Source organism: Pteronotus mesoamericanus, unplaced genomic scaffold (assembly GCF_021234165.1).
Source record: "Pteronotus mesoamericanus isolate MK-2021 breed Mesoamerican mustached bat unplaced genomic scaffold, CSHL_Meso_final contig_41, whole genome shotgun sequence".
In the NCBI taxonomy this organism is placed as follows: domain Eukaryota; kingdom Metazoa; phylum Chordata; class Mammalia; order Chiroptera; family Mormoopidae; genus Pteronotus; species Pteronotus mesoamericanus.
In genome coordinates, this window is record NW_026555152.1 from 237,180 (window position 1) to 261,066 (window position 23,887).

Here is a 23,887-nt window from a genome sequence, read left to right on the forward strand (position 1 = left end):
AAAAAGTAGCTTGGGGAAGCAACTATAAAGGTGAATTCTGTATTACTGCAAATCTCAGCCATTGGCTGGTCTGGCTACAATTCAGGGAACATGGTTGCCTATAAAGAGACAGGATACAACAGTTGCCAGATTAAAAAAATAAAATTGAGTGAAGGTAATAGTTTAAAATGCTGAAGAACATTGCATTTTAAAGTTTTTTTAAAAATCATTTTTTATACAATCAAGTCTAGCTTCTACTTTTAAAAGCTGTGAATTCAGAGCCCTAGTGAATATGCCTCATTAATTTGAAAAACAGTGATTTAGAACATTCAATGTGTTCTTAAAAAACAAGCTAATTCAGGTCTTAGAAGTAAGTCTTTACTGGAAGTAAATGTATGGCTAGTGTCGCTTAAGATAGCTACTTGTGATCTTTGCACTATATAATCATGCTAAGTTTACAGAAACAGTTAACATGCCTCTGAAATGTCGAAGTGGAAGTCCAGGGTTTTCCCAGGTAATTCCTTAGAAGCACTGGTCCACACTCGATGTATTTCTATCTTTGACAGGTCACTGTGCTGGTAGGATGGCAAAACGAGGCTGGCTGACCGAGAAACCACCAGCTTCAAGATATTCAAAGCTTCTCTCCAGTGAACACTCTGAGAGAAATAAAATATCCAATTGTTAATAGTAATCTCATTTTTTAAAAATGATAATGAAATATCTCATAATTTGTCAGAATTCACTGATTTAAAACAGTATAGGAAATTCCATGATACGTAAAGGGCAAATGACATAAAAAGACAATTTATATATAAGATGACCTACATTTAAGAAACAATCAAATAAAAAAAGACCAATTTTGTCCATATTCAAATAACTATATTTTAAAAAGTTACCATTTTTTGCTAATGAAGTGCCTCTTTAATTTTGAAAACAAAAAGCAAAAAACAAATGCTGCCTCCAAAGAATCCTTAGTGCATTTATGCTACTGACCACTCTCTCAGTCTGCGCCCTCCCCCTCCCCTCCCCTCCCCCTCCTGTACCCAGTTCCAGTCTCCCTCAGTCTCTCTCCCACTTCTCAGGCTCTTCCCACTCTATTTGTTCCTGGGCACTTGGTCTCTGCCCTCAGCCCTCTTCTCTTTCCACTCCATTATCTTCCTCATAACCTAACCCAGGAACCTGGGGGTTGTTCGTTATTCCTTTCTGTCTCTCTCTCCTGATAATTTGTTCCCTCCTTGCCATTCCTGCTGGTGCCAGCTCAGTTAAATCCTCTCTAGACACCACCTGGTTTATTTCAATGAACTCTTAACTGGTCTCCCTGCTGGCAGTCTCTACTTAATTCCATCACACCGACACCAGCTACAGTGTTCTTTCTTTTTTCTTTTTTTTTATTATTGTTCTATTACAGTTATCCCAATTCCCACCCCCATCCCCACTCCGTCTCCCGCAGCCGTTGCTCTCCCCTATCCTGCCACTCCACAGTCAGTTCCCACATGGACTGTTGTCCATGTCCATGGGTCCTTTATACTTGTTCCCTGACTAGACTCTTCCCCTTTCTTTCCCCTGTTATCCGCCTCCCCCCTCCCCTCTGATCACTGTCAGTCTGTTCCTTGTTTCCAGGCCTCTGGTTCTACTTTGTTCATTTGTTTGTTTTGTTCATTAGTTTCCACTTATAGGTGAGATCATGTGGTATTTGTCTTTTGCCACCTGGCTTATTTCACTTAGCCTAATACTCTCCAGTTCCATCCATGCTGTCAGCACTCAGACAAGAAAAAGAAATAAAAGGCATCTAAATTGGAAAGGAGGAAGTAAAACTGTCATTGTTTGCAGATGACATGATAGTGTTCAAAGGAAAATCCTATAGGCTCCACCAAAAAACTACTTGACTTGGGGAGTGAATTTGGCAAAACAGTGGGATACGAAGTCAATATTCATAAATTGAAGGCATTTTTGTACACCAGCAATGAAATATCAGAAACAGAAACTAGGAAAAAAATCCCTTTTACTATATCAACAAGAAAAATAAGGTACCTAGGAATAAACTTAACCAAGGAGGTAAAAGACCTGTACTTGGAAAATTACAGAACACTGAAGAGAGAAATTAAGGAAGACACAGATAAATGGAAGCATATACTGTGCTCATGGATTAGAAGAATTAACATCATCAAAATGTTCATACTACCCAAAACAATTTATAGATTCAACGCAATCCCTATTAAATACCAATGACATATTTCACAGATTTAGAACAAATATTTCAAAAATGGATATGGAACCATATATGACCCCAAATAGCCTCAGCAATTTTGAGAAAGAAGAACAAAGTAGGAGGGATTACAATACATGATATCAAACTGTATTATAAGGCCACTGTAATCAACACAGTCTGGTACTGGCATAAGAACAGACACATACATTAACAGAACAGAAGAGGGGTTTATTTAGAAATAAATCCAAGTCGCTAGGGTCAATTAATATTTGACAAAGGGGGCAGGAGCATAAAATGAAGTAAAGATAGCCTGTTCAATAAATGGGAGAACTGGACTGGTATATACAGTGGTCTTTCTAGAACTCGTTAGACCATGTCACTTCCCAGCCTACACTCCTTCAGGTCTTCCTCTGGTGGACCGGGCTGAATCTACAGGGGTGACTCAAGCCACCCCTGGAGCTCCCCAAACCAGGCCAGTTCCCTTAGCCTCTGTACCTTTTCTTAGGCTATTTCCTCATTCTGGAATGGCCTTCCTCTCCTTATTGGCTCATCAAACACCTACTTGTCTTGTAAGACTCACTTTGCTTTACCATCTTTGTCTCCCTGACAGCACCCTGGCTGACTGAGTGAGGTTCTTCTTCCACAAAAAATATTAAACATATATACACCGATTTGATAAAAGCTATTATTATTTGCCTAAGCTTTAGGATAAAAGCACATGATATAAAACATTTCATTTGCTGTTCGATTTGCACAAGAGAGGTCATGGTTTGAATGTGACATTGACTACCATTTAAGGTATCTAGTACCAGAGACGGCCCATGGGCTTAGGACAGAATATGAGTTCCAATAAAGCCATGAAATGGAGCAGACGATTGGTAGGAAGATGTTAACTGACCCTCTGTCTCCCATGAGTGCCGGGAAGAGAGAAAGTATCACTTAATGCCTGCTACATGGCACAACTATTATTGGAGCAACGCCACCTGAAAAATGAAAAAAAAAGCTTGGAAATCACTTTTAAGTATTAAATAATATTAACAAATAAGTAATGAGAGTGGTAAAGTGATGATGGAAAGAAATGTCTAGAATTATATTGAATGGCATTGTGAATGACTAATCAGAGGAAACCTAGAATTTGCTCTTGAACTCTGAAACTCAGCAAGTACTCTCCTGAAGCAAAAAAAAAAAAAAAAAATAGAACCTGACTAGATGTGGCGAGAAGGCTGTCTATACTCCTGGGCTTGACCCTTCCCCACTCACTGCATGGTGACCCCACACTGTTCCCCATGGCCTGGAGCCACCATGCCTTTTTAGTATATGGTCATGTGTTTCATATTAACTTTCAGGCTCTAGAAACTTGTTCTGGTCTGTTTGATCTCTTAATGTTTCTTTTTAAAATTTTTTGTTTCTTTCCTTTTTTTCCCCTTGTAGTCTCAGGTAAGTCTTTGAAGAATCGATCTGCAGGTATCTACTGAGGTTCAGCAAGTGTCCTGCTTGGAAGGGTGCCCGTAAAAGGAAACAGGCACTGGCTTGGGAACCAGGTGGACTGGGTTCAAATACCAGTACCACCATTTTCTGACAGATCTTGGGGCCAGTTTCTTTTTTTTTTTAAATTTTATTTTTTAACCAGCTTACATTCAATACCATTCTGCATCAGTTCCAGCTGTGCAGCAAAGTGGTGAAAAACCATGCACTCTACAAAGTGGTTCCTCTACTGCCCAAAGCACCCACCTGGCCCCATACTTAGTCACCTCAACACCAATGACTATATTCCCCATGCTGCAAACCGCATCACTGTGACTATTCTGTAACTACCAATTTGCACTTCTTAGACCCTTCACTTTTTGTACCTAGCCCCCAACCCCAATCCTTTCGGACAGCAGTCAATCTGTTCTCTGTATCTATGAGTCTGTTTCTATTTTATTTTGATCATTAGATTCCACATATAAGTGAAACCATATTGGTACTTTTTCTATTTCACTTAGCACAATGCTCTCCATGTCCATCCATGCTCTCACAAAGGGTGAAATTTCCTGTTTTATGGCTGAGTAGTATTCCATTGTGTAAAAGTAACAGCTTTTTTATCTGTTCATCTACTGATAGACACTTGGCCTGCTTCCAAATCTTGGCTATTGTAAGTAATGCTGCAATGAACATAAAGGTGCATATGTTCTTTTAAATTAATGATTTGGGTTTCCTTGGATATATTTCCAGAAGTGGAATCACTGGGTCTTAAGGCAATTTTGTTTTTAATATTTGAGGGACCTCCACATTGTTTTCCACATTGGCTGCACAATCTGTATTCCCACCAACAACACATGAAGTTTCGCTTTTCTCCAACATCCTCACCAACACTTGCTGCTTGTTGATTTATTGGTGATAGGCACTCTGCTGACAGGTGTGAGGAGGTATCTCATTATTGGTTTTAATTTGCATCTTTCTGATGGTTAGTGATGTTGAGCATCTCTTCATATGTCAATTGACCATCTGTATATCTTTCTTGGAGAAGTGTCTATTCAGGTCCTTTGCTTATTTTTTAATTGGATTATTTGTTTTTCTGGTATTAAGTTGTCTGAGTTCTTTATAAATTTTGGATATTGAGACCTTACCAGATGTATCATTGGTAAATATGTCCTCCCATGCAGTAGTTTGTCTTTTCATTTTATTGATGGTTTCCTTCAATTTGCAAAAACTTTTTAGTTTGGTGTAGTCTTATTTGTTTATCTTTTTCTTTCTTTCTTTCCCCTTGTCCCAGGAGGTATGTCAGAAAAAATATTTCTATGAGAAATGTCCAAAATTTTATTGCCTATGTTTTCTTCTAGGATTTTTATGCTTTTGAATCTTACATTTAAGTCATTAATCCATTTTGAGTTTATTCTTGTGTATGATATAACAAGGTGGTCTAAATTTTTTTGTAAAAGACTGTTTTAGAAATATTCAAATATACACAAAACAGAGAGACTAGTAAAATGAATTCCCATGTGTACTTTGTCATCTTGATTTATTTATCCCAACATTTTCTTTGGTTTGTTTGTTGGAGTATTTTCAAGGGCATTTATACTAGTTACTTAACCTTATTTCCCTCAACTCTGTTTGTTGAAACACTTGGTATAGAACCAGGGACATGCAAATTCCATCTCCTTTTTTCCTTCTTTGAAATGGGAAACTACAAATAAGACCCTGGCCCTGCCCTCCCAGCCAGGTGTGTGCTTTTAATACCCAACTTGTAAGCCCCAAGAAACTTAAGTGTGCCCTTGAAGGAACTCATCAGGTCCTAGTTCTGTCTGTCTTCTCAGTGTGCCACTTGTCTGCCAGCTACCCTTCTTGACTGTCTAGGGTGTTAGAATATCAATGAATATTCAAATGTGTGGTCAAGCACAAACTACATGCAAGGCCTCGGTCTTTCTGTAATGACTCTCTTGTTCTTAAGTGCAGTTATTTAAATACTCACTTGTACATATTTCTCGATGGTCTTCAGAACTTCCATGTTAAACTGCTTTACAGGAACAACCGAAAGATCCATGTAGCTGAGCAGGCTGTAGATGACCTGGAGGAGGGGCTGCTGCATGCTTGGGAGGCCCTTTTCCAACAGCTGTGGGGGCAAGGCACAGCCTGAGTCAGTCTGATGCCAGAGTTTCACACAGAAGCACCAAACTTTCCCAATACTTTTAGGATTGCACAGTTCCTTAGAGGGGAAATGAAGATATTGTCAAAGACTGTGTAGGCAGGTCTGAATATATAAATATAATATTCACACAATGGAATAAAACAAAATAAATGTCAAAAGCAAAGCATCAAATACCACTAATTATTAAAAATTACAAATGAAAATAAAAGATACAACTTACCAATTATGGAATTGACAAAGACAGGAAATTGATAATGGTAATGGTGAGGATATAAGTTGGGAATTTCTTACACATCAGTGGACATGTAAATTGGGTAATTTTGCATTTGAAATCAAGAGTACTGAAATGGTTCAAATCTTTTGAAATACTAATTACACTTTTAGGAACGTGTCCAAACCTAGAGATAAACACTGAGATTTATGTATGAGGTTTCACCATAGATTATTTATAATGGTGAAACCTCCCCCCCACCCCCCACATAACACAAAACAAGAAAGCTCTGCAAGCAATTTAAATGTTGATCACTAGGGAAATGGATATACAAGTTATAGTGAATTATATGATGAAATATCATGTAGTCAATGGGATGACATTTTTAAAGATAGTGCAGGATATCAGATAACATTAACTGGAAGACAAAACATGTATTATAGAAATGTACACCTGAAAACCTGTATAATTTTATTAACTGATATCACCATAATAAAGTCAAAAAAGAAAAGAGGAAGTATAGATAATTTCTCTGTAGTAAGATGACAGTATTGATGTGAATGTGTATGTTATACAGAAATAACTTTGGAAAGAAACCCAACAAAATGTTAATAATGTTTCTCTCTAAATAATATAATTATTGGATAACTTTTCTTTTTTTATTGTTTTTTTTAAGCTTTTCTGTACCTTCCAATTTTTTGTGTTGAACACAGACTGCTTTTATAATTGGAATAATAATGAGTGATATTTTAAAAAAGAAAAGCACAATAATGAGAAAATATATGTGACAGACATTATGATAAAAGGTTCAAACTGAAGAATTAATAGAAATAATTCAAATAAATGCTGAAATTCCATATCAAAAGTGGTCAAATGTGAGCAGTTAACAGAGGAGTAAATACACAACTATGTAAATCTAGTGTGTAGAAATGAACATATTTGCTTAGAAATGAAATACATCAAGAAAATGATTTTAAAGTACCAAAATAATAAATAACAAATAGAATGATAAAATTTAGAGAGGGTAGGGGAAAACAAGACTACTTATACATTGTAGCGCTGTAAATTGGGAAAATCTCTGTGAAGACCAGTTTCCCAAATGTGTAGAACTATTAACATATCCACATATCCATGCCTGTTACCTGGACAGTTACTTTGGGAATTGCCACCAGAAGAAATGATCAAATAGGACCGGATGAAAAGTCTACATAAAAGAACCATTTGTAATAGAAAAATTATGAACACAAGCAACAAAAGGGATACAGTTAAGCAAATCTGTTACATTAACCTTATAGAATTCCAGTTATTCAAAGTGACACCATGTGAGCTGTGTCACACATAGAAATACAAATACAAAGTCAATTTTCAGTGAAAAGAGCAGGTTCAATGGAAATACTGACCACAACTGCATAAAATTATATGGATGTGCATGACCAACAACTGTACAAACAGGTGAGTAATAGAAATAGGAGTTATTGTGTTGACCAAAAAGTCCATTTAGTTTTTTCCATAAAATAAAACACACATTTTTCATTTTCACCAATAACTTTATTGATTTGGATATTTTGCATATGGGGGCTATCTTGCTATTGGCTTCTAGTGGATAGAGGCCAAAGGTGCTGCTAAACATCTTCCAATGCATAAGACAGTCCCAAGGCAAAGAATTATTTGGATGATATATCAATAGTACCAAGAAACTTCATAAACCACTTTGACACATTTGATCAGTCACAGCACTTTCTCCATACACAGCACAAATCTTTTTATGTTTCAGTTGCATTTTTACCTTCCTTGAAACAATATAGCACAATATGCTGAAAATGTTGCGTATTTTATTCCACCTTCAATATTAAAATGGCTGCACAAAAATTCACCAATTTTGGTAATTTTTTTTAAAGCACATTGATATGACAGCTGTCACAATATAATAGAAAAAAAATATTCAAATGAAGTTAAAGACAGCCAAGTACTAGTAGGGCCATCATACAAAAAAGAACTAAGCGAACTTTTTGGCCAAACCAATATTATATATTATGTATGGTGGTATGTTATCTTCATAATAAAAATGTTGGTGGCAATTTGTGATAAGGACCGAAGGACAAATTAGGTAGTCCATTTTTACTAATTTTTTTTATTGTGGTAAGTATGTAACACTTACCATTTTAACTGTTAAGTGCACAAGTTAGTGGCATTATGCACATTTGCATTGTTGTGCAGCTATCACCACATTTATTTCCAGAATTTGTTTAAAAATCCAAACTGAAACTGTAAAACAATAATTCTTTTTCACCCCCATCCCCAGTCCCTAGTAACTGCTCTTCTACTTTCTGTCTGTATAAATTTGCCTGTTCTACATACATCATATAAGTGGAATCATATATTTTCCCTTTTGTGCCTGGCTTCTTTCGCTGAACATAATAGTTTCAAGCTTCATCTATGTGGTAGCATATATTGGTACTTGATTTCTTTTTAAATCTCAGTAATATTCCTTTGTATGGATATATCACATTCCTTTGTATTTCTGAAGCTTTTATGTCTAGCAATCCAAACAAGTCTGCCTCGTTGCTACTTCACATGCTACCTTTGTAAAAACAAGTACCATCTGCCTTTGTAAGCAGAGCATTTACATTGGCTATCTTGTACTCCAGTATGCTGAGGAGTGTGCGTGTGGGAACAGATGTGAGCCAGGTGATAATTAGAAGCAGCCAGGTGGCACTTATGAAAGATTCTTCCAAGTGCCAGGGATGGGAGAATGAAAATAGCAAACAAATCAGGGCTGTACAGACCACATATTTCAGACACATATCACAAATACAAATTCTGCAGGATCAACCATAAATGTTGATGGATGGGATAACTACGCTCTTCCAGGCAGAGGCTTTCAGTCCTGCAGAACCTTCCAGAAAGTAATTGATTTGTTAACCTATCTGGACCCTGAGTGGGAGGGAGACATAACTCAAAAAAGTTAGAATGGACTGTTCTCACCATCAGAGAAGGCCCTCTCAGAGATATGAATGCATGTACTCTACGGAGAAGCAGCACTGAAAATTCTAAACAGGTAGCTGTATTCGGCCATTTGCTTCGTGGAGTTCCTGAACTTGTGTACTAGGCTTGCTGGGGAATGGAGCTGCTAAACAAAGTACATGTTATCTCTTGTTCCATACGCTGCTTATTTCCAGCCCCAATGTACACCGAACTCAGAGGAGAAACACATTTGGAGGAGGAAAAAAAATCTCATTCCATTTTAAAAGCAAACGTAAGACTTAAAGATAAAAAGTGTATTTAAAAATGTATGCTTTCTGAATTAGTTCAGAGCAAATAACCATCAACCATATCAAGCTTCATAGTGACTTCTTAATATTTGAACACAGAGAAATTAGGATAACATTTTTTTTTGTTGTTGCCATGTGCTGACAGGTGTTCATGAAGTAAAAAGAAGTTTAAATGGTAGAGGCATCTATACTGCATTTCAGATGCTGGCTCTGCTGCCTTAAACTTAGGTCAGATTACTGAAACTGGCTGAGCTTCAGATTCCTCTTATAATAGTATCTATATTAATGTGTGGTTATGAGGATTTAAAATGATTTCAACATAGATGGAATCTATGAACAACATGCTCAATACATGAAGTCTTATTATCAGTTCCATATAAATATTTTACCCAGGGAAACTATAATAGACTTTATCCTTAATTGAAGAGCTCACCTCTGCCAGGTAGGTAATCATGTTCAAGGTGATGTCAGCATATGCTTCATGAAGGTATCGGCAGACCACGTTGACCCAGGTGGCACAGTCCCTTGTGTAGCTGTGTGTTTTATAAAGAGTCATGACATGTGCGAGATTGGAAAGTTTGGGGTTCTTCTCTTCCAAACAAACCTTGTAGAAGAGAAAAATCAATCAGGGATGAAATGGCCTGAAGAATAGGAAGAAATCAATTTCACTATCAGAACTAGCAGTCAAGAAAACAGATTATTTACGTATATACACATATATTTTTGGTAGGCTGTGGAAGTGCTTATTTTAGTAATTTAGCTAATATAATTTTCACAAATTCTTTACACCTCGTTTTTCATAATGGAACCAAAAGAGACAGTGTATATCAGCCACCCAGAATGTTAATGATGAGCAATATCAGGTATCTTTTTCGGGTTTTGTTAAACTCATTGCTATCCCTGGGCCTATGACTTTCTGACCATCGTGGGCCTCCTGAGGGCCTGGATGTGTCTGCCTAAGTTAAACCATTTGCCATACCTGAGCAATCCTGTCGGCTACCTCCTTACAGAATTGATTGGGGTTCTCAAAGTGCTGAATCAGTTGGGGCAGGAGACACAGGACATTCAGAGGAAACCCTGGATTAGAGAGGATACAATGGAAATGACTAAATATGGTGCATTTTAGCTGTTAATAGTGGGAAACCACATTACAGATTTCATGCTGAGGTCATACAAACCCAGTCTTTTGAATCAGCTTTGATATGATCTAACAAAATCTCAGAAAGATAAAATCAACAGAAGCCCCAGTTTGAAATTTTTATCAAAAAACATAATTTAAAGAAAATCTGTATGAAAGGATGAGGCCAATCAATTTAAGTCTTATTCACGTAATTAAAAAGACTCTAAAATGACAAAGAATGGCTTAGCACTGCTGTGATAAGCTCTAGTTCCAAAGAAAGAATCTTGGCCTACATGCCATGGTATTAAAAATCTAGTTTGTTGATTTGGCTTCATTCAAAACAACAGGGAACCAAGAGAATTCTCAAGAGGAAAAGAAAGTCTAAGAAAAATAAAAGATTTAGGAGTCAAGAAAAAAGGGAAACAATGTACATATGACAGCAATAGATTAAACTAACAGTATCTGCAGTTTGATATGGAAATCATAAAAAAATGACCAATATATATTACTTTTGTCCCTTTTTTGCTATTGCCTTAAAAATATCTTCTAAAATATAAATAATTATGACTTACATTATATAAAATTTTAAAAGATAAAACAAACTAGTCCCCGCAAACCATTTGTAAGCAGGCTGGCTAAAATGCACTAAGCCCATATTTTCTTATTATGCTAAACATGGCCCTGAACACTAGAATGGGAGTGTGTTGGCTTTACCGATGGCTTGGGATGAGTCCACCATGGACACTTTGGACACTGGTGTCAGCAAACTGAAAAGCTGCAGGGTGAGGTCCGTGGTGGTGATGGAGGTGAACCCTTTCAGTAGCAGTTGCTGTAACCCCGAGAAGTCAGCCCACTTGAGCTGTGCCTGGAGTTTCTCAAGTTTTTCTCGGTTCTCAGCTTTATCAAGTGGCATGTGAGCCAGCAGTCTGTTCAACAGCCTTAAGGCCATTAGGTACTCAAATTCAAAATCAGATTCCATCAAGGCCACGGTGACCCAAAAGATGGTGGCCAACAGGTTGGTGGGATGGTTTATGTGTGACGGGTCTGTGAGGCTGTCCTTCAAGGAGGATGAGCTTCTGGTTTTTGAGGAAAGGCCTTGCTGGGTACAAGCCTGGATTCTGTCCAGTGTGGCACTCCGAGGTGGGTCTGAGGATCGGTCGACAACACCAAACTTCTTCGGCACAGAGAAGCTTCTTTGATGCCGGCTCCGTTCTGCAGTGGCTGTGTTGCCACTGGCTACTCCAGGGTTTACATTTAGCTGTCCTGTGCTTTTTCTGCTTGCTGTGAGTTTAGTGCTAGAGCTTAAATCTGGTGATGAAGAACTGGGTATAAAAATAAAAAGTTCAATAGAAAGCCAACATGTTTTGATGAAGATCCACTGATGAACAACATGGGAGGGAAATCATTCTTTGGAAATACTAATTTCTATTCATTTTTGTCCATACTCATAAACTTAAAGAAATAAGTTTTCTTATTCTTAAACTTAAAAGGTATGAAAAATAAAACTTAACAAGAAAATCAAACTTAACACCAACAAGACTACAACAAAGTCTAACCCTAACATTCAATTACTGAAAGGTTAAAAATATAAACAGTTGGCTGTAAGTTTATTGATCTTCTTTTTTGTTTTGTTTCAATTTGAGTAGGAAGAGTTATGAAATAAAATGTACCTGATAGATGCAAACTTTAACATTCTATCATTTCACTGGTACGAACAGAAATGAAAATATCATCAAGAAAGAAAATAGTAACGATTTGTGTCAAAGGAAGTTTTTTGCATTTACTTTACAAAAAATGCTTTCAAAGCCTATTTCAGGCTGAAAAGGTAAAACTCTTTATCAACATTCTGGTAAATTTTACTCGTTTAGATGATACAGCTAAATATGTATGATGTTAGTAATCACGTTAAACTTAGCCATCCATAAGAAATGCTCAACTTAACAATGAAACAAGGCATAGCACAATATAAGATAATGTTACTGACTCAATTTGAAGCATGCTTAGTTATACAAACAGTATGAAATTATGAATGACCTTAAAAAGGTTATTAACACTAGCGGGAACAAAGGAATGAAAAAATAATACAGAAAAATCCTAAGGTAGAAATTCTGCAAGTAAATTCATTTAAAAATAATATTTTGTTTTAGTTTCTGTTTACAATGTAATAGTATAGTATTATATAAAATTTAAAAAAATACTGAAAGATAAAAAATGAAAAATTGTTATTTGTATTATTTAGAGATAAATTTTGGTGTCTATCTTCTTAACATTTTTTATTTATGTATGTACTTATTTTTACTGATTTTAGAGTTAGAGAGGGAGAAAGGGAGGGAGGGGGAGGGGGAGAGAGAGAGAAACAGAGAGAGACATTGACTTATTTTCCTACTTATTCATGCATTCATCTATTGTTTCTTGTATGTGTCCTGACTGGAGAAAGAACTTCCAAACTTGGCACATCAGTATGATGCTCCAACCAACCGAGCTACCTGGCCAGGGCTAACTTCCTGACATTTTAAAATACTTTTATAATGTGTATGTAAGTGTGTGCGTCATAACCGTCCTCTCCTCCACCTTTTTAACTTAAGAAAATGTCATACATACTTTTTCAGATCTAGACTTCAAAAACTAGATTTGTTCTTTGGACTTTGCCTCAAATCTGGATACCTCCCAAATATTCAGTACAGTATATTTGACTTTAAAATGGTTCTCACCGAGATAATACAGTTAGCAGATCACTGTTCTTCAAGCAGTCAGACAAGTTACCCACAGCAGCTTCCAAAGTCAGGAGTGCTTCCATTACGTAGCCCTGCCAAACATGCAAAGACAATATTTTGGACTGCTTAACTTCCTGGACATAAATTTAATTAATGTAAACTTTATTAAAAGAATGTTAATATTATTGAAAGCTAGATGGTCATTGCTACTTTAATTTACAAAGCTTAAAAGCAAATTTTAAGGGCCACTGAAGAAATTCAGGTGGCTCAGGAGTTTCTTTAGTTTCTGTTTACAATGTAATAGGATAATACATAAAATTTAAAAAAATACTCAAAGATATAAAAAAGATTAATCAATTTCATTTGAAATTCAACATGGAGTGTTAAGGCTGAAGGTGGCAGGCATGGAAAGCATTTGCAACACAGAGTTGCAATGTATGAAGGCAGAGATTAAGAGGTGTATGTAAGGGCTGTGCCTCAGTGGCATTTTAAATGGCACTTCTGTAATGACCAAAAGGAGGAAAATAAGCTAGAGTCTATACATATGCAGGCCTCCTGTGATGAAGGCACATTTTTGATGGAAAATAAGGGATTGGCCCATGCAGAAAAGCAGTATATGCTCTTGGCTTTCATCCTGCCCAGATGCCCAGTCTCTGGCCCCTATCTATGGGGTATTCTTGTGGCATATACTCTCTCCATTATTTCTTCAGCTCCTCCCAGTTTACTGAAGGCTGATCATGCAGAGAAAGGTAGTTAGTGCTTTGCACAGGTACAGTGGAGATCCCTTCTCTCGGTGGGGAGATTGCACAGCTAGGTTAGTGGTAAGAAGACAAAACAATCTTTTCCTATCTTCCACCAAATAAAACCAACAACAAGACAACAAAGAAGACTCACCCAAGAATATTCAGTTGTTAGCTTGAATAAGACAGACAATATCTGTGGAGTTTCTAGAATAATACTTCTGGGAATAATTTTTGTAAATATAAAAGTCAATCTCTAAATTTTTTTAATGAACTGTACATATCCAAAGGGCCAGAATAATTGGCAAGAGAGACAAGGCTCTGAGAAAGTCATTAACTCCTCCTCTCCAAAATGAGAGACACAGGATGTGTTGGGTGGTCCTTCCTTTCCTACCTGAATCTCATCGCCATGCTCCCCAATCACCTCGACCAGTCTTGAGAGAAGGTCAGACAAGGCATGCGCTGACAGAGGTTGTTTGATGGCCCGGAATATCTGGAAGGACCGACAGGCATAGTGCCTTGAAGAGCTTGCCAGGGCTGTCTGCAATGCAACCTCACTCAAATGCTGCTCCAGACGGAAGCCTAGGGCAGCAAGAGGCCAGAGAGCAGGTCAGCTGCCACTCTGCAAAGTCCAGGGCAACAGTTACCTGAAGGTTTGAAACAGGTTCACTGCACAGGGCTTTCTCCTAGTGGTAATTATGTAAAAATTAACAATTAATAAAGGATCAAACATACATATGTGAATATATCTTAAGGGGCATAGTATAGTAGAAAGAGTCAGAGGCTTGGAGAAAGATGGTCCTGATTTTGAACTAGAAGTTTTCAGACTTTGATAAAGAAACTTATCATCTATGAGCATGTTTCCTTACCTTTAACTTGTGAGTAATAGCATCTATGTCACAGACTTTTTGTGAAAATTAAACAACTTTAAAAGTGCTTAGTGTAGTATATGACACACATGCGCTCACAAGTATCCTCCTATTTATTATCCTTCTATTTCTCTATATTATTCTTCTGCACTACTTTTTACATGGGATATTTTCACTCCTTTTATTTTTTTATAAGACAATTTGTTCAAAATAAATGTTCTGAGTATTTCTGTATGTAGAAGAAGCTGTTAGTGAACCTAGTCGATTCTAAACACAACCAAGGCCTGGACCCTAGTCTCTGCTCCTCAGAGTGGCCTATAAATTTACAGTTATGAAAACATAGACACTGCAGAGAAGGCAGCCAGATTAAACTTTCACCAGAATATGTGTTTTTCCAATAACATGGAAGGAATCTCAGTCATCCAAAAACCATTTGACCGAATAGAGATAAGAATGTGTGGAAAAGCCCATAAATGAAGTCTGGGCTATTATGCTTTACACTTGTCGTGGCTCTCCACAGGGACAAACGAGGCTGCCAGGTTGGAGGACATGGAGCTAACAGTGATTTTTGACTGTCTCTTTGATTTGGAGGGCTCTGTGGCACATTTGGTGGTGACATGAAAGTGGATCAGGAGGAATAATTCAGTGTTATTCTTCTTAGATGCGCTTGGTTGATTGATCTCAGGGATATGTTGACATCACAAAAATATTCCTGTAGAATGAACAAAGGATCCTGGGAAATGGACTCAGGCAAATCCAGGGTGGTAAATGCAGGATGAAACCCATACAGGCACGCCACAACTTATAAATGGGTCATGTTTTGAAATTGTTCTTTATGTTTTCATTTTGTCTTTCAAAACATGTTTTCCTACTTAAACCATTTTATATGTGGGGTTAGGTCCCCTGGCAGTGAACAAAAGCTTACTTATGTCATCATAAGCTGAAGTCTAGAACTCTACTAGGAGTACTGCAGACTCTACCACCCCTATGACAGTGGCCCTTAAGAAAAGCTACTTAATGTGTAGCATATCCCTGGCTACACAGTGAACCTACATCTCCTAGGCTTCCTTGCAGTTCAGTGGGACCTTGTGTCTGAGTTCTGCCAGTGGAATATTGGAAGAAACATTAGACACCACACAGGCCTGGTGAGTGAGCTCCTCAGAGTAATGCTCCCCCAGCTCATTCTCTTCCTACTCCCCAGAGGCAGAGGGCCCAGCAGAGGCCTCTGAGCCAGGTTGCAGCAGAGCCAAAGGATGCAGAGTTTCTGAGCATCAGGCAGAAAGCCACCTGCCCACCCTCCACACAACTGTTATTTGACCCAGAAATAACTGACTGTGTTGAGCATTTGAGTTCTGGAGTTATTTGTTTTAGCAGCTATGCTACTCTAACTAGTACTGGTGTTTCCAGGAATATGTTATATTTTGCTGTAGTGGAAACAGGCAGAAAGCAACAATGTACATGGAAATTGTAGTGGGGAAAAATATCTTGGGTAAGGTGTGAAAAGACACCTGCACCTGCTGAGAACGGAGTGTAAGACATTCATATGTTTTTTTCATTTTTATTAGCTTTATACAATTAAGAGTTTTAGGCAAATAAATAGTTCACATACAATAGTAAATTTCTTCCTTTGGGTCCTGTGCAATTTTAAGTGACTTTCAAGTGGGAGGAGTACCAATAGAAGAGGTCTTCATATTTCAAAGAAATTCCGAAGCGGAAATGCAAGACTAGAAATCTAAACCATCCTATTTCTGGAATGACTTCCCTATTTCTGTGTATCATTATTTTCCTTTTTAAAATAAGTATCCTCTGATAACAAAAAAAGATGTGGCTAATCTGAAATGTTTCAAATTGTGACACATGCTGATTATCAGAGCAGCTCGGGAGCCAGGGAGCCATAGTGAATATATGTCCAGCCAGGTGTGTGACAAAGGTAGGAACAGTCATTGCATTGGGCTGAAAAACTACATTTAAATTTCACACATAGATGAGCTCAAATTGAATCTAAATGGAATTTAGCTAATAGCTTTAATATTATGATGCTCTTACAGTCTAAGAATCACACTGGGTTAATGATATTCAATATCATTGGCACAGGAAATGTTAACTATTTTAAAAGTCAAAACCATTTTATCACAGAATTCTTTTTTTTAAAACCAGTTTGCAAGGCTGATAATTTCTTACAATTGAGTTTAAGCCCAATCTGTTAATAAGATTTATTTCTCATAGCCCTCTTTAGATAAAATTATTATAGGCATGGTTTAATTCTAGTGAGGTAATGATGTGAAGAGAATGGTGACTTTGGCGGTATTATTAAATAGAACATAATGCAAGTATACATGATATTATCAGTCAGTTAGGCACAGCTGAAATAAACTTCAAAACTCCCCTATGAATATTCTTCTGCTATCAATGTCAAATTTAGAAATATATATGATATATATAATACATAGCACATATCTTATGTATATAGTATGACATATGAGGTGGGCAAAGTAGGTTTACAGTTATGAGCACACAAAACACAGAGGTTATTCTTGTATTATTACTTATTTTTGTATTATATATTTTTCTTTTTTATAGCTTTTTTAGATTTTATTTATTTATTTTTAGAGAGAAGGGAAGGGAGGGAGGGAGAAAGGGAGGGAAAGAGCAATGTGCGAGAGATACATCGATCAGGTTGCCCCTCAATGGGGACCTGGCTCGCAACCCAGGCATGAGCTCTGACTGGGAATAGAACCAGTGCCTTTTGGTTTGCACAGCAGCACTCAACCCACTATGTCATACCAGCCAGGGCTATTTTTCCATATGTACAACTGTAAACCTGTTTTTGCCTGCTCCTATATATATGAGTATAAAGTCTGACATCTACTATATATAATATTTAGTGTAGTCATATGGGGAAGAATGAGCTTGATTATAGAAAAATCCTGAAAGTAGAATAAATTTGGGGAAACAGGATGAAGTACCTGATTTAGAATCTTTAAATACAGATAAAACGTGACGTAGAAAATTCGTGAGTTGTTCTGCACTCTTTGAATTTTGATTTTTGGGTGTGATGTCTTCATGGCACCAAAGTGGACCAAATGCCCTGAAACAAAACACATACAATGTCAAAAACAGAACTGTCACTTTGCATTTTGAAAACCATTTATGCAGTTTTTAACTCTAAAAGTGAAAAATATATATTTAAAATGTTGCTAATTAATTTGGGGGTGAATTTCAGTCTTATAAAGCTTAAGAATACACAAAACAGGTCTAACTACTTTATGGAGACATATGTCTTATGTTTTACTGACAAAACCAAAACATCACAACAATTTAATTACAAAATGCAAACCTTTCAGTTCACCAGAACAGTATTTGTCACATAATAGATGCTCCATAAAACAAAATTATTAAAGTTCTAAATAAAATATAGATTTAGACACAGATTCAATTTGTGCATGTTAGCATTTGGGGAGATAATGTTTTTATTGGGTCACATCATAAGGTTGCCAAATACTGTGGAACCAAATTGAAAATACACCTTCTTTTTCTACTTGTTTTTCGAGTGAGACTAGGATGCAGCCAGATGTGAGAATTCTCAAAACATGGCATTGAAAATGGTGAGTGGTGACAATGAAGCATTCAGGTGTCTGAAGCACCCTGTGTGTGGGCACCATCAACCCTTTCCTAATTTTCCTGAACATTAAATCCAACATGAATCTAATAGTTACCAGAATATCCTGAATCATTAACTGATGAAAGAAAATGCTTTCTTTTTCATTAAGATGCATTTGTTAAAGAGAGAGGAATCATATGAGGTCTCAGATAACATGAACTGAGACTGGACTCCTGGTGCAATAGCATGTCCCAGTCACAGGTGAGCATGCTTATATACAAATGCTGGACCTTGCAATTCTGAAGCTAAATTGTGCATTAGAAGAAGAGAAGACCTAAAAAAATGAGATCACTACCACTTTTTCTTGATTTTGATTTGTTATTCATTTGGTTTCTTTCCCATCATGCTTCCTACTGTTTCTGGTTTCTGATACTCATTTACGAATGACTCTTTGGACTGGATGAGCAGACCATGGTTCCTTCTGCAGCTGCTCCTGGGTTGACTGTGGCTGATATCTTTGGCTTCCAGGCCAAGATTATTTGCCAAGTCTCAGAACTCTCTGGTCCTGACAACTCTAATAGATAATAAAGTCATGCTCATTGAGGGATGCTACCATTATCTGCTGCCATCTGCTGCATTGTCTTTATATGAGGGTGGACCCAAACAAAGCCCAGAATTACTTTCCAGAGGGCAGGCCCCTTGTAGTACATATAGGCTTCCCTTGCTAGGTGAGTGTTCTAGGAACACACCTGTATCAATATAACAGTGGTGTTGTGAGAGGCTGTGCTTGGCATCAGTGAATTTTTTTGGAAGACTCTTTCAATGTGTTTGCCCATTTCTTTTTTTTTGTTATGATTTCTTTAAATTTCTAAATCATGTTTATTCTATTACAGTTCTCTCAATTTTTCCCCCTTTGCCCTCCTCCACCCATCCCACCCCGACCCCCTCTCCCACGGTCAATTTGCACTCTGTTGTCCATGTCCATTGGTCATTCATACATGTTCTTTGTTTATTTCCTTCTACTTCTTTCCACCACTGTCCTTCTTCCCCATGCCCTCTGGTCACTTTCAGTCTGCTCCATGTTTCCATGCCTGTGGTTTTATCTTGTTCGTTAGTTTATTTTGTTGAATAGGTTCTACTTAGAAGTGAGATCATATGGTATTTGTCTTTCACTGACTGGCTTATTTCACTTAGTATAATATTCTCCAGTTCCATCCAAGTTGTCGCAAAAGGTAGGAGTTCTTTCTTCCTTTCTTTCTTTGCAGATTTTATTTATTTATTTATTTTTAAATGTCAAAATACATTATAAAATATTAAAAGATTTAAATCTATTATAAAGTTTCAGCAATGAAAACAACAGGACACCAGCACAGAAATATTCAAGTAGATCGATGAAATAAAATGAGCATTCTAGAAACAAATGTATATATCCGTCTGATTAAATTGATATTTCAACTCAATGGGGAAAATAAGGCTTATTAAAAAAAAGGTGCGTGGACTACTATTACTTGAAATAAAACAAATACAGAGCCCTATTTCACACAGTATACAAAAAATATTCAGGTGAGTTAAAAATAAATATGTAAAATCTAGGACTTTTAGGAGAAAATACAAAATAATATTTTTCTTATCCTGAAGTAACACATTCAAACCTAGAAGCTATAAAGTTAAATATTGACAATACGACTATATTAAATGTTTAAGACTATATAGTAATATACATAATAAAAAAGTTAAAGGACAAGTAATAGAATAGGAAACTATTTGCAAAACATGTAAAAAAGATTTAATAGTTGTTTTTTTAGGGCAAAAATTCAACAAACATTTGGTCAAACAATGGATAAAGAATACCAAAGAGTCATTTAAAGCTTTTTAAAAATAATAGAAATAGGCAAAAAATATACAAAAACAGGTTTAGTTTCAAGAAATAATAAAGTAATAATTAAAATAACATTGTTACAATCAGATTAATAAGTATTAAAAATATTGGTAATATCAAATATTGGTGACTGAAAGGAACTGGGTATTCTTAGACTCTTTTTCTTCATCTTCTTAAAGCAGTCCCTTTAGCATATCTTGCAGTGCTGGTTTGGCGGAGGTGTATTCTTTTAGCCTTCTTTTGTCTGGGAAACTCCTTATTTCTCCTTCCATTTTAATTGAGAGCCTTGCTGGGTAGAGCAGTCTTGGTTGCAGACCTTTGCTTTTCATGACTTTGAATATTTCTTGTCATTCTTTTCTGGCTTGCAGTGTTTCTGTTGAAAGGTCAGCTGCTAGCTGTACCAGGGCTCCCTTATGTGTTACTACCTCTTTCTCCCTTGCTTTGTTAGGATTCTCTGTCTTTGATATCTGCCATTTTAATGATGACGTGTCTTGGAGTGGGCTTCATTAGGTTTCTCTTGAATGGGACCCTCTGTGCTTCCTGGACTTTTATGACTTTTTCTTTCTTTCAATTAGGGAAATTTTCCATCATTACCTTTTCAAACAGGTTCTCTATCCCTTGCTCATCCTCTTCTCCTTCTGGTATCCCTTTTATATGGATATTATTATGTTTCAGGTTGTCCTGCATCTCCCTCAACCCCTCTTCATTCTTTTTGGGTCTGTTTTCATTTTCTTGTTCTTTCTGGGAGCTTTTTTCTACCTTGTCCTCCAGCTCGCTGATTCGATCCTCTGCTTCATCTAGGCTGCATTTCATTCCTTCTACTGTGTTGTTCAATTCAGAAATTGTATTCTTCATTTCCTTTTGTCCCTTATTGATAGTTTCTATGTCCTTTTTCATGTTGATATAGTTTGCAGTAGGTTCCTCGTAGTTTCCCTGTAGTTTTTTTGTAATTCTCTCTGAGCTCACTGATCTCATTGAGGTTCCTTAGAACCATTGTTTTGAACTCAGTATCTGATAGTTTACTTGCCTCTATTTCATTTAACTCTCTTTCTGGGGATTCCTCCTTTCCCTTCAACTGAGGGGTGTTTCTTTGTCTTCCCATTATTTTTGAGAGTCTTCTTTTTTGTTTTGCTTCTTAAATTGACCTGTCTTGATTTCCTGACTTTGTGGTGTGAACTTCTAAGGTGGAAGACTGCTGTTTTTTCTTTCTGGATGTGCCTTTGATGATGTCAGATGTTGACCATGTCTGACCTTAGATATTCTGTTCAAGACTTCCAGGAATCTACTATCTGTAGCTGTCTCTTTCAGTTTTAATCTATTTACCCTGCACTCAGCAGGCCGGCTTAGAGACACCACAGGGTGGGGTGGAGTCCCTCCTGGGGGCAGGGTTATTGGGTCCTCTCATGATGCTTTTACTCAGGGGAGTGGTCTGCCTGAGCCAGATGGCTGTTGCTGTATGGGGGAGGAGTCAGCACCAGGATCACACCAGCTACTCTCACAGTTCTCTCCCCAAAGCCTCCGACCCCAGTCTCTTCTCAGATGTCTCCAGCCCATTCCACTCCAGTCCTGCCTTTGCCTGAGACCAGGGTAAGCGGCTGCGAATAAAAATTTATGCGTTGGCCCTTTAAATGGCTCTCTGCATCTCCAGCCGTCTGTTTCTGGTAGAGGGCAACCCTGCTGCTTTTCATAGCTGGCTGTTATCTGTGTACTTTTTGGATTCTGGTGCTAAAGACTGGAGATCCCCGCTTATGGTTCAGACCCTGATCTTCTCAGGGGGATCCAACTGGCTGTTTCAATATCCTTCTGGTGCAGCCTTCCATGGGTGCCCTGCTCGCCTTCTGAAGTCTGTACCACACTCCTTACCAGTTAGACTGCACTAAAGCTGTTTCTTCTGTTTCCAAGGTTACAAGGCTTCTCTCTTGCTATTGTTCAGTTATTCGTTCCAGGTGATTTCTCCACAATTTAGTTGTAATTCCAGATTGGTCCTGAGAGGAGGTCAGTGTGACTGCCACTCACTCCTTCACCATCTTGATTTTTCCTGTTTGCCCATTTCATGTGGGTGATTTACGAGCACGCTTGCCCACACTGTGTTAAGTGCTCAGCAGCTTTTGACCAAAAACAACATGACCCCCATGCACCACCTTCCATATTCACCTGTTCTCATCCCAAGCAAATATTTTTTGTTCTCCTAGGTGAAAAAAGTTCTCAAAGGGAAACGTTTTGCCAATGTGGATGATGTGAAACAAAAAATGGCAGAAGCACTAAAAGGCATCAAAATTGAAGAGTTCAAACCTGTGTTGAACAGTGGAAAAAAACATTTAAATGGGTGTATTGTGTCAAATGGAGCATACTTTGAAGGTGATTGAAGTTTAAACATGTAAGAATAAATATACAAATTTTTTACAAATAAATTTTGTTTTTTTGGGTCCCCTCTCACTCCCAAGTTCTTCCTTCCAATCCATGGTGACATCAGAGGGTTCTGGACAAGTTCTACCAGTGTCTACTTTATACAGAGTCCAGCAGATGCAATTTAGGAGAGAAAACATGACTTCGCTAGAACTCTGGGCTCACATTTCCATCTGTGTGGTTTTTTAAAAGTGACATTTTATCAAAGCTGACCTGAAAACAGTAGCTTGTCTCCCTGCCTTCCTTACCTGGTCGTCAGAAACTCAATGAGTTTGTTGGCCTTCTCATCTGTTTCAGCAGCTGTGTCCACATCTTCTACCTCTTGGGTCATCTGTGGGAGGTTCCCACTGCTGCCTCCCAGACTGATGCTGGAGGAGGTGGAACTGGAGCTCAGCCCAGAGTCTGGCACCGGTGATGACTGGTCCTCCCTCAGGAAGTCAAAGCCACCTAGTTAAGAAGAGGTCAGTTGAAGTGTGCTGCTCAGGGCATGTAATGATATCAGGAGGAGAGCATATAGAAGTGTATAGGTGTCTTAACTTCTTGGAGACATCATTTGATTTTGGCTATGGTTATGATTAAAAGAGACTCATATTCTACCCTTGCTTAGGGAATAGTTGCACGCTGTGTAAATCTGAGTTAATTTGGTAATAGGAGTATAGAAAATTATTTGATGGTGCATAATGACATTATACACCGTCAAATAGGTTTCTATTATGGGGTTTTAATTGATGCTTTCTGCAAAATAAGTGGGGTGTGTGTGTGAATGTTCCACTATACACCTGGACCTAATTGCTGTTAATAAATTGTGCCTGGATATTAGACTTCTTAGACATGAGAAGTGATACCATGTTTGAGGATACCAGTCATTTAAGGGATGTTGAGTAAGTTATACATATTGTTTTTGAGTTATTATGCTCAGAATCATAAATATTTTGTGTATGTTAATTATTTTAACAAAGTATATATCATAGTCATAGACACACAGTATAAGAAACTATTAGGGTTTTTTTTCCACTTTTTATTTGGTTAACATTCTATATTTCTAGATGCATCGTGGGTTTCCAAATGTATGCAAAGTTTCCCTGTACTTAAAAATAATAAAAAAAGTTCTGGTGCATCTGACAGACATTGAATTAGGAGAGAGGAGCTCTAGGTCAGAATATCATCTCTTCCATTAATTGTATTATCTCAGGGAGTTTATATGACTTATCTTACCTCAGTTTTGCATTATGGTAAGATAAAGACACTTTCTCTCATGG

The 23,887-nt window shown here is 37.4% G+C and overlaps 1 protein-coding gene across 8 annotated transcripts in view; it reads right to left on the bottom strand.

Moving 5' to 3' along the window:
* The window catches only part of FRY (FRY microtubule binding protein), a 557,210-nt gene that overhangs the window by 105,070 nt on the left and 428,253 nt on the right, over positions 1-23,887 (bottom strand). For all 8 annotated transcript variants that reach the window (XM_054577105.1, XM_054577099.1, XM_054577100.1 and 5 more), the window contains 9 exons: positions 22,877-23,075; positions 17,709-17,830; positions 14,268-14,455; positions 13,131-13,225; positions 11,134-11,741; positions 10,279-10,376; positions 9,733-9,903; positions 5,640-5,780; positions 456-635 (listed from right to left, as the gene is read on the bottom strand). In XM_054577105.1, the coding sequence (XP_054433080.1) occupies positions 456-635; positions 5,640-5,780; positions 9,733-9,903; positions 10,279-10,376; positions 11,134-11,741; positions 13,131-13,225; positions 14,268-14,455; positions 17,709-17,830; positions 22,877-23,075 (1,802 nt within the window). The remainder of the gene's footprint in view (positions 1-455; positions 636-5,639; positions 5,781-9,732; positions 9,904-10,278; positions 10,377-11,133; positions 11,742-13,130; positions 13,226-14,267; positions 14,456-17,708; positions 17,831-22,876; positions 23,076-23,887) is intronic.